The sequence below is a fragment of the Lissotriton vulgaris genome, chromosome 7, assembly GCF_964263255.1.
Source record: "Lissotriton vulgaris chromosome 7, aLisVul1.2, whole genome shotgun sequence".
In the NCBI taxonomy this organism is placed as follows: domain Eukaryota; kingdom Metazoa; phylum Chordata; class Amphibia; order Caudata; family Salamandridae; genus Lissotriton; species Lissotriton vulgaris.
Genome location: NC_141695.1, coordinates 589,350,282 through 589,367,343, shown reverse-complemented (window position 1 = coordinate 589,367,343; position 17,062 = coordinate 589,350,282). Strand labels below are relative to the sequence as shown.

The following is a 17,062-nucleotide window of genomic DNA, read 5'->3' as shown; positions in this document are numbered from 1 at the left end:
TATAATAGCGTTCTAGGTCCGGTGCTCCCAGTCCTCCCATCTCGCAAGGGAGTATCAGGGTCGTCCATCGAACTCTGGGCTGTTTGCCACCCCAGGCCAGTCTTATCATGACTTTGGTAAGCTGTCTAAAGAAGACCTTCGACAATACCACAGGCAAATTCAGGAAGAGGAACAGGAATCGGGGAAGCACCACCATTTTCATTAAAGCGATTCTACCCGAAAGGGAGAGCGGAAGCCTGATCCAGGTATCGACGTCATCAACCAATTTGTTATATGCCACCCCGTAATTGTCCCGAATTAGGATCTCGGGATCTGTGTGAAGGCGAATGCCCAGATAACGAACAGAGTCGGAGGACCACTGAAGCGGGTACTCCATAGCGAACGGCCGTGTCACCGGGGTGAGCGGAAAAGCAATTGACTCATCCCAGTTCACCTTCAGGCCCGAAAGTGAGCCGAAGCGGACCACCTCACGAAGAACCGCGGCCAAGTTAGCCTCCGGGTCCCTAACATACAGCAGTGTATCATCTGCATAAGTTGATATCCCTATTTTATAGGTGGGGAAACTAATGCCCTCCAGGCTGTGGTATTCCCGAATGGCACATGCCAGGGGTTCCGCCACCAGTGCATAGAGCAACGGCGACAGGGGGCAACCCTGTCGTGTGCCCCTTCCAATGTAGATCGGCTCCGTCACTCTATCGCCCAAACGTAGCCTGGCAGAGGGTCGGTGGTACAGCGCCCCAATCCGCTGCATGAATGGCTCGCCCAAACCCAACTTCCGCAGCACACGTACCATGAAGGGCCACTCAACCGAGTCGAATGCCTTTTCCATGTCAAGGAAGATTGCCAGCGCGCTGTTCTCCTGCTTGACATGCTGCATAGTGCCCAGTACCGTGCGTATATTGTAGGTCAAATTTCTGCACGGGACAAACCCGGACTGCTCCGGGGCGACCAGTCCAGGGACCAATAAGGCCAGACGAGTGGCTATAACCTTTGCATAAATCTTAGCATCGACATTCAGCAGGCTGAGCGGTCTGTACGAGCCGCAAAGGTCAGGCGGTTTCCCCGGTTTAGGGATAGTGATGAGCAGTGCTTCACGCATAGTAGGCGGCATTTCGCCGTTCTCACAAACTGCATCAAAGAGGGTAACCAAGTGTGGCAGCAGTAGGTCCTGAAAGGCTTTATAAAAACTAACCGTGAGGCCATCCCAGCCCGGGGCACTGCCCGATCTCATACTCGCTAGAGCTTCCAATATTTCGTCCTGGTGGAAGGGGGCCATTAAGAATTCCCTATCCGAGTTCTTGAGGAACGGCATAGCAATATGATCTAAATAGTCCTCCATTTCGTCCTCTACTCCCTGCGTCTTGGATTGATATAACCCTGCGTAATATCTTCTGAAGGTCTCTAGTATCTGCTCCTCGCCTGTGACTGTGTCTCCCTCCGGAGTCCTTAGCTCCTCAACAACCAGTGAGCGTCTAGAGCTCCGGACCATGCGTGCCAGTAACGCACCAGGCCTTTCCCCTTCCCCGTACACTCTGGCGGTGGCGTATTTACCCATATAAAGGATCTCCCTGTCCGCCAGAGCCTGAAACTCGGACAGGAGTTGGGTGATCTCCGGCCCCTCAGTATCGCCGCCGGATTGCAGTCGTCTAGCCTCCAACCCTGCTATCCTATTCTCCAAAGTGGTGAGGTCCCGTCTAATGGAGCGTAACACACTTGAGTGCTTTGACATAGCCACCCCCCTGATGTACACCTTAAAAGCTTCCCAGACCGTAAAGAAGTCGTCTACTGTACCTATGTTTGTCACAAAGAATTGGTCTATGTCCTCCGCGATCTCCCCCCTGAAGGCTTCATCTAGCAACGCAAAAGGGGGGAACCTCCAGGTGAAGGCCGGGATCCCCTTCCTGGCCGTTAAGAGGTGTAGAAGGATAGGGGAGTGGTCCGAAAGTGTGCGTGGAAGGACCTCGCATGCGCTAGTACTACCAAGTACCTGGGGGGATGCCAACCAGTAATCTATCCTAGTGTGGACATCATGGAAGGCCGAGTAATGTGTAAAACCGCCCTTCGTGGGGTGCCTCTCCCTCCAAACATCCACCAAGTCTGATTTAGTCATTTCGGCTCTCATATATGAGGCCGAAGCCACCGGGCGCCGAGCAACCCCCGCGGAACGGTCCATAGTTGGGTCGAATACAAAGTTAAAGTCCCCACCCCATAGCGTCCAAGGCTGTGCATGTGACCTGGCTAGAGCTGACAGAGTCGCGTAGAATTCAGGGTGGTCATAATTGGGGCCATAAACATTCACCACCAATAGATCTAGGCCCTTACCCACACATCTAGCCATGACGTACCTGCCCTCCGGATCAGAGTGCACTGGGATGAGCTTCAGCTGTGATGAAGGATTGGCCCAAATCAACACCCCACGGGCGTGTGTCGTGAAGCCCGCGGCGACTATGTTCCCAGCTAAACCCCTAGCCTGTAGCATTCTACTGGAGTGTGGTAAGTGCGTTTCCTGTAATAGGGCTAGATCCACGTGATGCCTACTGAGATAGCTAAGGACCTTCCTCAATTTACGGAAGTCGTTCAGACCCCTCACATTCCAAGTCATAAGTTTCAGCGTATCCGGGGCATGTGTAGGCAAAGTCGGTGCATCATTAGACATTACAAGGATTCACTCGTGCATATGTATCAAGGATAGGCGAATAAGGACACAGCAGTTCACTCAATCTCAAAAACGCCAGCCAGCGTCTCCGAACAGTTACAGCACCACACCGCAGTGCACACTCCGTACAGTTAAACCCCACAAACAACCCCAGGCAACATCTCACCCCAACAAACCAAATCCTAGCCCCCACCCCACGAGCACCAACCCACCCACAGCCGACCTCCCCCAACCTGGTCAGACAGGACCCGAAAACCCCCCCCATCAACCCTCAACAAGTGTAGTGTTCAACAGTTCAACACTAACCCCTCAGAGAGTATCTCAACCAAAGGCACCAGGGCAGAGCGCGCCAAAATAGTTCACCACCAACTGTTCCGAAGGAATGTGTGATCAGCGCCTCAGACCGGCCCCTCTTATATAACAGTGCCCCTCGAATAGCAAGTGTAACCGCCCTCCCCCACCCATACTGGTCCCCCCAATTCTGCAGCATTTGACCATGAAACCTTCCCCCGCTGCAACCGCTACCTTACCAGCAGTGCGTGGGACCTATGTTCGATCAGCATCTCCACACCCTAACAAAGCAACCCCTGTGTAGCGAATGTAGACCTCTCGCGCCTCTGCAAACATGGAGTCCTTGTGGTGCCAGGGTCAGGTGACTGCCTCCATTGAAGAGAACCAAACCTCTCTACAGTGACCTCTAGTCCTGTTCTTCCAGGTTCGATGTCGAGCCGGCTTCGTCGTCCTGGCCTCGCCGGGCCTCCTTCCGCTCCCGCGTCCAAGTTTTCAGGGACTTATGAAGTTCCTTAGGGTCCGAGAAGTAATACGACCTCCCACCGGTGTTTATGCGGAGCTTGGCGGGATACAACATCGCATAGTCCAGGCCCAAAGTTCTGAGTTGTTTCTTGTATGGCGCAAACTGTCGCCTCTCTTCCTGCACCCTGGCTGTGAAGTCCGGGTATATGGAGATATCCATACCCTCATGTTGTATTTTGCCCTTCTCCCTCGCCATTCGTAAGGCCGTGTCTCTGTCGTGGTAGTTAAGTAACTTCGCGATAATGGGGCGAGGAGGCGCGCCAGGCTGAGGTTGTGGGCCCAACGTGCGGTGCGCTCGTTCCACAATGAACATGGGGGAAAACACTTCCTCACCCAGTAGAAGCTTCAGCAGTTTCTCTACGTACAGCTCCATCTTCCCCGTTTGTGTAGTTTCCGCTACGCCTGTGATACGGAGGTTGGATCTGCGGGAGCGCGCCTCCAAGTCCTCTGTCTTGTCCCGGATAACATGAAGAAGCCTATCGAACTGCTTTCTTTCTTTGTCCCACTCTGTTTGAGCCTCCTCCGCTTCAGTGAGACGGCGCTCCGCCATGTCGAGGCGCTCCGCATGTTTGTCCACACGCTCCGCCATGCGATCCATGCGGTAGGACAGAGCGTCTATCTTGGTGCCCACGGATGCAATGCTATCTTGGATGCCTTTCTCCATTGCAGCTAACATGTCTCTGAGTTCCGTGGGTGCCGGGGCTGTCGCCGTGGCTCCCTTCGGCGATGTCTCCGGCGCCGCCACCTCCGACCCTTTTGGCCGGCGCCGTTCAAAGGAGAGTTTCCCCTGGGCCGCGTCGTTCTTCCCCATCGTAGTCCCTAATGGGTTGAGGTGCAGAGCAGGGGAGCCCCTCTACCGCAGCAGGCCACGTATGCAACCCTGGGGTCTTCGTAAGCAAGCGAAATATTCCCACCAGTCTCCAGGTTTCCGACGCGACCAAAATGGCGTCTGCAATGGCGGACGAAGCCCTTCCCTGCGCTGCAGCAAGTCTCTCACCCTCACGGCCCAGAAGGCAGTCAGAACCACAGTTCCTGCCCCGGTCTACCTCTCCCCAGGGGGCGTCAGGATAGCGGTTCGCCGCAGCGGGGAACTAGATCGGCTGTGGCACCAAGTTAATGGGCGCTCCACCTCGTGGCGCAGAAGTTCAGAGTTGTATGCTTCCCCCTGTCGCGGAGCCTCCGGGCCCTTCACTCATGAGCAGTCGCCGAATAGGAGGGAAAGGACTCCTCAAACAGTGATAAATCCAAATTACGGTCCGGTCCGCACCCAGCTCGATCACTCTCAGCGTTGAGGCCGCACGTCCGATGACGTCGCCCGGCCACCCCTCCAGGATAGTGCGCGGCTGCCGGCCTAGTTCACCACTGCCGCGTCGCCGGGAGCAGCACCCTCAAATGGTCAGGAAGGCTCACACGTAGCCGGTCCAAAAGTTCTCCAAAGGCAGCCAGGGGTGCCAGCAGATGTTCGAGAGCCCGCTATGACATGTTCGGCACAATTAAGGATAGTTTAACAGGATTATTCCGGGGCTATGCGAGGAGCCGAAGGCTCACGCGTCCGCCATCGACGCCGGCTAGCTCCGCCCCCCCATTGATATTTTATTTCTTTCAGTTATTTTCTATCATTTTCAAAACAGTTCAATTTTTTCTCATTTTCTGTGGTTATTTTATCAACATTACAATACAGTGACATGGTAACATATGTACAAATCAGTTAAAATGCAAGAATAAATCATTCCTGGACAAAACCCCTACACTTTACAAATACAGATATTTTCACTCATACCAACATTCATACATACTCAATCTTTCATACTAGTGGTGCTAACATACCTAACACAATACACAACAGTGAGAGAAAATGAAAAACAAGTAAAAATGTCCTCTAGTGGACTCCTCGAGATGTCATTGAGACCAATTGTTTTTAGTTCATTCTTGTTTTTGTGTAAGCGTTATTGGTCTTTTTTGATCCTTTCCTTTGTTTCTCCAAAGTTTGAATTAGTTTGTGCATGAGGGTCTCTGGTGCGTACGGCCTACGTACGTTTCAGTGATATAGTTATTTTACTTCACCTTCTTCAGGGCCAACAAAAGACTGGACAACAAACAGGTGCATTCATACTCTTAAAACCAAGGGGTTCTCTTTATCTGTAATGGGAACATATGTACTATTATTAGTTTCTGAGCATCTCTGAAACAGCGTATAGTCCGGCAATTTTAATAAATGTTAACGTGCTTGTTGCTCTCCTGTGCCGCAATCTAAAAAGTAGTCGGGTGGGGAAAGTGCAATGAGAAGCTAGATACCTTATTGCCCAGAGTCATACATAGGCTTGTGAGAGAATACATAGAATATTGTGCTTCCCAGAGTGTTTGGACAATTGACAGAGAAAAGGCGGAAAGAAGATTTACGTCCTCGTTTGCTTGCTGACATGTGTATACATGCAAGACATGCAAAGTGGTATAATGTGAACTGTCTATAAATAAGTAATGGCAAGTTAGAGCTACCTTTGTCTATGTCGAAGTTTTATAGACACGTTTTAGAAAAAATAGTATCACTGGGCGCTAGTGTGCTGATCCTATGAACAAATATGCAATCCTGCAATTAAAGCGCGAAGGAACCTAATTAGTTATTTTGCATATAGGTTATATATATTGGAATATGTTCTGTATATGTTTGGATGTATACCTAGGAGTTGTAGATCCACAGTGTAGGGTCAGTTTTTTAAGTATATGACTGTAGTGCTTTCTCTGGCTCCATACAGGTACTCACTATTGACTGTAGGACCTGTAATAAAAAAATGACAGAGTACCAAGATCTATCTTGTGTGCCTAATAGTCATCCTTTATTCTCTTTTCCTCAATTCGTAAAGCAACGCTAAACGTGACAGACTCTATGCTAACCTCGGAGAGGGTATAAAGTATGGAATTGGAGATGTTAAACGCTCTGAATTGTGGGTGTCATAGATGACAGAAAGTATTTTTATTGTCTCTTTCCTGGCGTTGCAACATAGCTATGTCTATCACGCGTATACTGAGCGTGTATGTGTGTGTCTACGCTGTGTATCCAGAGAGTCCTTTCTGGTAAGCTATGCTTTCAAAGGGACAGAAATCAGATGTCTGGCTAGCATATGACTGACTCTGTGCGTTCTACATTTCCGTCAGGATAAGATATTCTAATGGAAACAGGGCTATCATTGAAAGACGCTTATGTGACTCCCAGCCGTCTTGGTCATTTTTTATGGTACTGCGAGTGCTCTCGGATGATGTGGTCATGCAGTAGTGACACCACAGACGGCGGACCTCCTCATGTAATGTCTTTGGGGGTCCTTGGGATGAGGGAGACTTACTGCTTACCTCCTGACTACTGCTGATGCTGTCTCGCCTTCTACTGCCGCTGAGTGCGAGGACGAATGGCTGCTGCGACATGAATGACTACACTGAAGTGTGCTTGTATGGCTGCAAATGCTTGTTGGGCTGTGGGGCAGCGAAGTGTGACCACTGGACTGAGACCGGTGCAGGCTGACAGCTACTCAGCGTAGGGGGCTCCTTTATGGCAGTCGCACGCCACTGCAGAATGGTTGGGGTGCTCGGCGTATGGGGTCACCTCCTGAGGTCTCAGGCGATAAGCGTTAGGGGTGCAGCGAATTGAGATTGTTGGCAGCGCACAAACCCAAGCAGCGACCGTGCTGAGTTAAGCTCACTATGGTGAGGTGGTTTTTGACGATGTTTGGACGCACGTTCCACTGGGGACTCGCCCTTCCTCTTTTATTGTTTGTAACCGTTTACATGTGTTTTTTTTCTAATGCAGCAATCTGGTCCTCCTGTCTGTGCTGGTGCCCCCAGACCCCTGCCCAGGGGCTTCCCCCTCCCCCTCGGCACACGCGCTCGTAGAACTGTTTCATGGCACACACTAACCTAATGTACTGGAACATCCGCGGTATGCATACCCCCTCTCGCCGATATTCAGTATTCTCCTACCTCCATTACCACGGGTGGGAATTGCATATCTCCAGGAAACGCATATGTCATTGGCCGAACTAGAAAAGCTGCGCAGACGCTGGAGAGGACAGATCTTTGGTACAACCTTTTCTGCACATGCGCGTGGCACTTTGATTTGGGATGGGGCAGGTGTCCTCTTCATCTGCACGGACGCACGGGTGGATCCTGCGGGCATGTACACGCTGGCGCGCGGGAGACTGAATGGCCAAGAAATACTGGTGGGGTCGCTAAACACTCCGAACGTGGAATGTCTGCTTACTTAGAGAGCTTGAATCATATTCTTCACCCGTATGCTGGGCTTCCCTGGCTGCTTGGGGGGGGACTTCAATATGGTACTGGACACACACTTGGACAGGTCCTTCCCTCCCCTTCAGGCTGCACCGGTAGCGCCCAACGCGCGTGCGTTCAGGGATTGTCTCACTCATTGGTGGGTATGTGACCTTTGGCGCGTGCAGCATCCTGCAGACAGAATCTACTCCTTCTATTCCCCAGTGCATGACCTTCACGTCCGACTAGACAGAATACTAGGTACACAGTCCTTGCTTCCGCTTCTTGCCGAGTCCGAGTACCTGGGGAGGACACACTCAGACCACAACCCGCTTCGGTTCAAGATCAGCTGGGAGGCAGGCTGTCCCCCCGTGCCCACGTGGCGGCTACAACCGGCTGCACTTGAGGATGCCGAGTTTCGGTCGTCCTTGTGCACGGCCATTTTGGCCTATTTCAAGGTTAATGCAGGGTCAGCAAGCAGCACATTGGTGGAGTGGGAGGCGCATAAAGTGGCTATCCGCGGGCATTGCCTTGGGGCCACGTGGAACATACGGAAAAAGTTATCGGTCTCCCTGGCGAAGCTGGAGTCGGAGCTCCTCCGCTATGAAAAGGATGGTGAAGGAGCGAGTGAGCGCTCACGTGAGCTCGGCGAACTGCGTACTCAGCGCGCTGCTCCTGGAGCAACTGCGCTGTCATAATTACGCGGTGCACACAGCCAGGACGCACGCCACAGCGGATAGAGATGGTCGGTTGCTGGCCTGGTTGGCACAGAGCGAGGGGCGTCATGTCCCCATGGGCGCGCTGCTCACTGCGAAAGGGCTCATGGTGTACACCCAGAGGGAGATCCATTGTGCCCTGACTGCACATTATAGACAGTTCTATCAGTCTCAAGGTACAGGGCCTCAACCCGCACTGGACGAGTTCTTGAATGCCCTTGTCTTACCAGTGGCAACGGAGGAACATAGGGGCGGGCTCAACGCTCCGCTCAACCTGGAGGAAGTGGGTGATGCGATTGGAGACATGGCGACGGGAGAAACCCCCGGGCCCGATGGCCTACCTGCGGAATATTATAAGGCAAATAGAGAAACTCTGGCGCCTCTGCTACTCCAACTGTTCAATACGGCCCTAGACGAGGGCTCGCTCCCCCCTACCATGCGGGAAGCGTTCCTCGTCTTCCTGCCCAAGCCGGGCCGGGATCCCACCGCTCTGGGCTCGTACAGGCCGCGCGCAATGCTGAACGTGGACTATAAAGTCTTTGCGAAAATCCTGGCAGAGTGACTCGCGGCAGTGGTCCCACACCTAGTGCACCCCGACCAGAATGGGTTTGTGCCAGCACGGTCCACATCCCTGAATCTCCGGCGGTTCTTTCGCGTGGTGGCGGAGGCAACGGTAGCCTGGCCCAGGGTAGGATACCTGATCATTGATCTGGAGAAGGCTTTTGACTGTATGGAATGGAGGTACCTTGCTGCGGTGCTCTCGCGCTACGAGCTGGGTGAGGGCTTCTTGCAGGCGGTCCAACTGCTCTACATGAACCCCACGGTCCGGGTGCGGCTGTGTCCATATATTTCCGAGGCAGTGGCGGTGGGCCGGGGCACACGTCAGGCCTGTCCCCTGTCCCCGCTGCTGTTTGCGCTGGCGGTCGAGCCACTGGCGGAACGACTGAGAGGGACGCTGGACGCGGGGATTCCGCTAGGAGATGCGACCCATCAGGTCTCGCTCTATGCGGACGACCTGCTAGTGTTTGTTAGGGATGTGGTGCATGTACCGGAGAGGCTGACCCAGGTGCTGGAGCAGTTTGCGGTTGTCTTGGGACTCAAAGTGAATGCGGGAAAGTCATGCCTCTATGCCTTTAATCCGGAAGCGGAGGATCCGGGGTATTGCCTAGGTGAAACGCGTGTCCAATGGAAGGCGGACACCTTCCGGTATCTGGGGTGCAGATTTACAGGCAGGCGGCTGATCTATTTGATGGCAACCTGGGCAGGGCTGAAACTGCACTTCGGTCCCAAATCCGTTTTTGGACTGCCTTGCCGCTGACCACGACCAGCATGGTGGCCTTGACCAAAATGATTATGCTCCCTAGACTTCTGTACTTTTTTGTTAATCTGCCCCTCTACGTGCCGGCCTCCTTCTTCACATCACTCAACAGTATACTTCGGGACTTCATATGGGGGCCGTTCAGACACCGGTTGGCGTTTGCGAAATTGTTCCTCCCAGCAGATAGTGGCGAGCTGGCTGCCCCTTGCTTTGAGCAATATTATCTTGTGGCGCAGCTGCAGTGGATCACCAGATGGCTGGCGGATAGAAGAAGGGAAGACACCGCCACCGTGAATTCGCAGTACTCCCGGACCGGATCACACAGCTGTTCCACCCGCTGGCGGCGCCAGCACGGCCTGCCCCGCTACTGCTGGTGGTCGCCTACAAGTGTTTTCGTAGAGCTCTCTACATCACCCGGGGGGTTCTCACATACGTGCCTGCGGTGCCGCTTGAGGCATTTCTGGGGGGAGACGGAGTACTCGCGCGCAGCCCATGTTGGACCATTGGACAGAAGCAGGCATACAAACACTGGGAGACCTCTACCGGGACGGCGCGCTGGTCCCATATGAGACGCTGGTGGAGGAGTGGAGGAGTAGGGGCTTCCCCCAGGGGGTGTTCCTCCTGCACCGTTCTCTGGTGGCGAAAATGATGGCCAAATATGGGGACGTGGCGTCAGAGCCTGAGACCCATTTGACCATACAATATCTGCATGTTATGGGGCGTGGTAGGCACCTGGTGCGTTGGTTTGCGGGGTCATGGAGGATACACACAGGGGTTAGTCTAGCGTCCCTCAGAGCCAAATGGGAGCAGGACATGGGTAGGGCACTATCTGACAAAGACTGGGGCAAAATTCTCCGGAGTCCAGTGCGCATTCCCAGAAACCTTCCATTCCGTCAAATACAGCTCTATATAGTGCATAGGGCCTACCTCACCCCTGCGCTCATAAATAGATATTTCCACCGCACAGATGCGTCCTTCCCCAGGTGCGGAGAGGTGGATGCGGGGCTTCTCCACCTTCTATGGAGTTGTCCCAGGCTGACCTTCTATTGGGGCGCAATAGGCACGTTACTCTGTAGATGCACTGGTCGCGTCATACCCCTGGAGTGGTCGGAGTGTATACTGCACCAGTTTAAGAGACCACCCAAAGACAAGGCATCTTCTCGCTTCTTGGACCTGGGGTTAGTGGTAGCCGTGCGCATCCTCACGAGGCGCTGGAAGGCGGGCGATCCGCCGACTGCGCAGGCATGGATTTCTTCCCTTCAGGCGTGGGCCCGGGCGGAGTGGACGGCTGTGCGCAGGGAGGAAAAGGTGGGTCTCCGGAGGGAGCCAATGGCAGAGCGGTGGGAATGCATGTTGAGTGCCCTACAGTGAGCTGGGGAGACAGGAGTTGCAGGTGCAGTGGAGGATTGAGTGGTATTGCTGGAAAGGCCGGGGTGTGCTGTGAGGAGTGTTCCAGCTTGCCTTACTAAATGAATGGCATCTTAACTTGTGAGGGCGATTGGACTTCCGGAGTGCATTATGCCTGTGATCGGAGTAGAAGAGCATGCGGGGAAGCGGAGAGGGGTTGTCCTCGATGAGTTGCTTGGGCGGGGGACCAGTGTACCAGTGTAGGGGTTTTACTGCAGCTGCAATTGTTTCTAGGTATATTCCGTTCACTGTTTGGTTTCAACTGTTTTACATACGGAAAAGTCAATCTTATGCTGAGAGGAACCATCCTCATTTATGTTGATACGTAGAGACTCAGCGGGTGGACACTAGCCTTGGGGTGCTGGCCCCGACAGCACGCACTAAGCCAGTGCGGGATGGGTAGCCTTACTACTGATGTGTGTACAACCTTATGCCCCAAGATTAGCAGATGCAGAGACTGTAGTAGTGCGCCTGATATACCCTGATGCTGTGCTGTTAGAGAGGGATAGGGGCAAGTCCGATACCATGTGCTTTTTATCACTGTATTGTTTCTTTAACAAATGCTAATAAAAAGATTTGACAAAAAAAAAATCAGGTCGGTGAATGGATGGCCACCATTTGCTTGAAACTGAACTCTAGTCAGACCGATGTCTTACTCTTTGGTAGCCATACTAATTTTTGGTCCCCTGCTCTGTGGCCTTCAGAGCTGGGCCGGTTACCGATTCATAGGAATAAGGTGAAAAACCTGGGAGTCACGTTCAACTTTATGCTCTCTTTCGAAAGCCACGTCAACCAGGTTACATCCCTTTCCTTTTACACATTAAAACTACTGAGAAGGATTCTCCCATTTATTCCTGCTGAGCTGTGGAAACTAGTGGTCTCAGCTCTTGTTCTATCTTGAGCCGATTATTGTAATGGGCTTTTCATCAACCTGCGAAAGAAGTGTTTATCCAAACTGCAGATTGTGCAAAACGCTGCTGCAAGTCTCTTGTTGAACATTCCAAGACATAAACATGTTTCTCCGGCACTCAAAGAATTACACTGGCTGCCATTGAAGAGACGGATAGAGTTTAAGGCTCTTTGCATTGCTTTTAAGGCTATCATGACATAGGGCCTTGCTTTTTTGAACAGAATCTACGGCCTTACATTCCTGCTCGCCATCTTCGCTCATCTCATGCCCGTAATCTGATTGTTCCCAGGTTCAAAAAGTGTTCTTAGGGTGGAAGGAGTTTTCCGGTCGGTACGACCAAATTGTGGAACTCTCTACCACTGAGGCTGAAACAAGAAACTCACCTGTTGGCCTTCAGGAAGGCGTTGAAGACCTGGCTGTTTAATCTTTGATGTGTTTCTGGACTGTCCAGTTAGTCATGACTGATGAGCTAGCGCCTTGACACCTTCGGGTGAATGATTTGCGCTCTATAAATTTATTTTTCATTTAATTTGCAACAGGGGTGATAGGGGGATAAAAAAATCACTTACCTGCAGGCCAGCTGCAGGTATCCGGTCCTCTTCGGTCCACTCAAGAAGCAGAAAGCACAAAGGGTCCCAGACTACCCTAGCCAATGTCTACGCTGCTGTCACCAGCATGACAGCAGCGCCATGATTGATCTGAGCGTCGTTGTTCTGCGCTTAAATAGGGACTAGGAGTCTGTGCATGTTCTCCACCCAGGCTGTGCAATGCAGCCGGGTGAAGAACATGCTAAGTGTGCATGACTGTTTGGCTGGCCCAAGACGGCCAGCCAAACTGTCATGCGCACTTAAAAGAGTGCCCACCACTCCTCCCCCTACTCCTTGACAGCCCAGCCCCGCCCATCCCACATCTCAAATGTAAACCAGCTGAGCCTGGACGGAAAAATAAAATGATAATACCATTGCGTAATTATAATTGTATTGTTCCTTGTCGAGCTGCTCTCTTACAGTAGTGGCACGGCACTCCTACACCTTAGCAGAGGAGCCGCCGCTGGGCACCAGGTGACTCAGTGTAATCAGAACACACACACACACTATTCCTGATCAATGCACAGCCTTTTCCCAATCAGTGTGCAGAGCTTTGTGATCAGTAGAGATAATGCTTCTAATCAAACCAGATTGCTGATCGTGACGACAAAGACTTACCTGAAACGACCCCTTCGGCCGGTTTCGGGTGAATGCATAGACTGTTGTGTTTTTAACACACAAACGCACTGCTCCAGACCAGTGCATACTGAGAGTGCTGTATGGACTTGTTTACTATCCTTGGCTTGCACAGTGGCTGTTAGCAAACACATGGAACTAGATCAACATTGCATGTACAAACTTCAATGGAAGCCTGGGGTCAGGGGCAGAGGTGGGTGGCAGCATGACCAAGGGTCACCTGAGCGATTGGAAAAGAGCGGCTCCATACATTGTGTTCATGTTTAACTTAGGTTTAATGTTCCAGTACTTGACTGCCTTGTAAGTGTGTATCTAAAGCTACCAAAACATATAATATCAACCTGTACCCCGTCCATCCTGATGCACATCTTCAATACAGACGTGGAACATGTATGTGTTTGGGAGTAGCGGATTATGTACACTAAATCCACACAGCAGAGATCTTGAAGCTTTTGCTTCTCGGGTACAGCCGTGAGTAGTTCACCTAGACTAGGGATTTGATTTACCCTCAGGGGTTTATTGTCCACTTAGTTCCATTCTAAAATTAAGACTACAAATCGGAGAATGTAAAGCAAAAACTTAGACTGGGTGAGTTACTCACGCATTGACCTGGGAAACTTCAGATCTCTCAGGTGTGTGTTGTTTCCCCTCATTCATCAATTACCTGCAGCGATTGGGAGATGAAAGACAGTTGCACAAAATATGTGCATGACGTTCTTTCAGCAATGTATGATGGGTTGGGAGTTATCTTGGAGCTCTCGCTTCTGTCCACAGCTGAGCTCTCTGTGACCCCTTACCCTACCTTCCCTTTCACCTTCATTCCCCCCTTCCCACACGCCCCCACACCCTCCCACCCGCCCCATGCCTAAGCTTGAAAGAGAGGGTAGCGCAAGATCAGTTATGCTGCATGTGTAAATGCTTGTTAAATTGAGCCAATGGGAGCATATCACGCCAGGTCTAAACGTCACTGTCTGTATGAAAAATCAAGGGTGGGGTTTAAAATCACGTGCCCACCCACACATTTGTGGCAAAGCTCCTGAGAGGATCGTGTACCCGAGATGAACCTAGAAGGGGTTTTAGATGGTGCAGGGCACACAACTTATGATACCAAATACAGGATTCTAACTGGCTGAAGGTGGCTCACCTGTGGCAGCAGAGATGTAGAATGTTCTGTCCGATTAACTTCAGTGCTGCAGGACCACTAGGGGTTTCAGAGGAAACTCAAAACATAACCCTCCTTCACAGCCTATTTAACATTGTGCATGTTGTAATGGTTGTGTCAGTTTATGGAATCGACTTAATTCAGTCCCATTGTTTAAAGAAAACTGTGAAATGCATGGGCGGCTATACAAATGTTTAATAAAATACTACATATGACATCAAAGTGCTGCTAGAGTGCTTTTTTTTTGGGGGGGGGGGCTGTTTTGGTGCCTTCTGTATTAAATAGATAGGGGAATTCACTGCCACAAATTTGGAAGACTGGGGCCTCTAGGTATTAGTAGGTGGTGCATCTTTCAGAATTAGCAGATTAAGAAGTCATCAGAGGATTGCCTTTAAGTCTTGCAGGAAAGTAAAGCTGCAAAGCAACAGAAAAAACCCATCCAATCAGCTTTTGATATAAGTCATTCATTAAAATCTTTAAGCCTTTCTTCTTCAATTTGGACTCATTTTATCAGATTAATTTATTGGTTCACCTAAAATTATTTTTGTGCCACAACCCACAGGTATGGCCCCCTTCCTCCACCCCCCCAACTCCCTTTGCGGTAGTCAGGCTCGCTCGCTGAACTTTCTCACTACGCACCATATAGGGGCTGGTCAGACAACTTTTGTCAGGGCTACTCTGGGTTCCCAATCCAGCCATGCTTAGGTGTGACATCAATATTTATAAGGAATGTTTAGGGATTATTTTGAATTAGAGTTACAACATACACAGCCAGGCTGCTAGTGGCAGGCCTGCAGTCATGTTTTTCACTATAGTGGATGACACAACGGGCTGCAGTCACCATGTGACATTTAACTTACAGGCCCTGGGAACCTTAGTACCACATACCAGGGATTTATAGGTAAGTTAAATATGCCAATCAGGTGTATGCCAATTTCATCATGTTTAAAGGAGGAGCACAAACACTTTACCTCTGGTTAGCAGGGGTAAATTGCACATTTCTATACCCAGCAAAGATAACATTCTGCAAAAGAGCAAATTTCAACATATATTTACTTGAGAAAGACAGAAAATAACCAGAGCCTACGCGGGCATCCCTCCTCAGGGCCCACAAGTAGGTAAGGGGTAGTTAAAAATGCTTTATTTGTTTTGTTGGCTAACTTACCCTATGCCTTGATGAATTCTCAAATGTGTATTGATCCATAAAATCCCATTGTGGGTCAGCCATGAAATCTTTGGCAAAGATCCTGTTTGGTTGTGATATTTGCGGACTTGGGTTTTTCATAGCGCCTATGGTGGAGGCTGTTTTCCTTCTCTCCGGAGTACTTGAAGAAACACTGGTCTTAGGGCTGTCTGGGGCATGGGCCGTCACCCTGTGGATTTCCTGCGCACTGCTCTCATTGCCTTCACCCCGGGACGTCACAGGGTCAGCACCAAGGGGTGCTATGGGTAATGTTGGAAGCTCCGTAACCGGCAGCATTGAGGTTCTATTTTGGGATAATAACATATGGCCTCGTGGACTGTCTTTCCCAGACTGCAGGAACACCCCATCTTTAGGCGCCAGTAGAAAGTCATCTCTGTGAAAAGAAACATTTGTTTTTGCTTAAATATCTATGTGTGCTCATGAGAATGTTATTTTATGGGGCATTGAAAGTATTAAATACATCATATGTATACTTGCAAAAAAATGTTTTTCGAAAAACATGGGCAGCATTATAAAACCTCAAATCAATATGACAATACTAGGAACAACCTCTTTTTAGACAACACAAAATAAACACCTTTCCATGATTGCATCCTAAAAAAAATATTAGAAACCACTTTGTTAAATACTTTGATAAATGGGTCAGCCTTGGCGAAGTCTCATAAGCATGTTTTTCTAGCTTTTACAGGGTAGGGTACCATAGTCTTCCAAACTATAACTTTTACATGGAAGCATCTCACACATCTTGCTAAGTTGTCAAGTATAGGGTCCCAAGGGCTTTACGTGTTTCATCGATGCCAAGCAGGTCAGCAAATGCCTCAGGTCATTTACAGCAGCGTTGTGAGAGTTTCCCTCTGACTCTGCATGTCCCAGCTCTGTGATAAAGAAAGGCCATCAAAGTAAAAAGTATTTTAATGTGATCAGAATGGGCCAAAAGCAGGCAATAGTGAATTGTCAGTATCTTACATACTGTAGAGGACAAAATAATAAAAAGGTGCATTTGTCCAACCAAATGTTGTTAAAACAAAATGTTGTCTGACCCTTTTGGCAGGGCTCAAAATGAATCTCTTTGAGTTTTAGGACAATAACGTGTATTTCTGAAGTGTTATAGTACTATTCAAATGTAACCAAATGTGTTGTCATGGTATTTCCTGAGGGAGCCAAAAGGCCTGCACACTCCATAGACTGAAAATGCAAATTGTTAAGACAGGAGCCATCAGCCGCCAGAGAGCTCAAAGCCACAGTGAGGATGGTTGTCTGTTAAAATATGGAGGACAGAAATATGAACCTACACTTAAATTAACTATAAAATATGAACTATCACTATTTCATTAATGTAAGCACACATGGGGGAGTATAGATGTATTTTTTCTAACTCCACAACTCCACATCTACT

At 50.2% G+C, this 17,062-nt stretch overlaps 1 protein-coding gene across 1 annotated transcript in view; it reads right to left on the bottom strand.

The window, feature by feature from the left end:
* ST6GALNAC1 (ST6 N-acetylgalactosaminide alpha-2,6-sialyltransferase 1) overlaps positions 1–17,062 on the bottom strand; it is a 419,114-nt gene that overhangs the window by 219,538 nt on the left and 182,514 nt on the right. Inside the window, exon 2 of the mRNA XM_086930683.1 lies at positions 15,628–16,039. Coding sequence (XP_086786809.1) covers positions 15,628–16,039 — 412 coding nt within the window. The remainder of the gene's footprint in view (positions 1–15,627; positions 16,040–17,062) is intronic.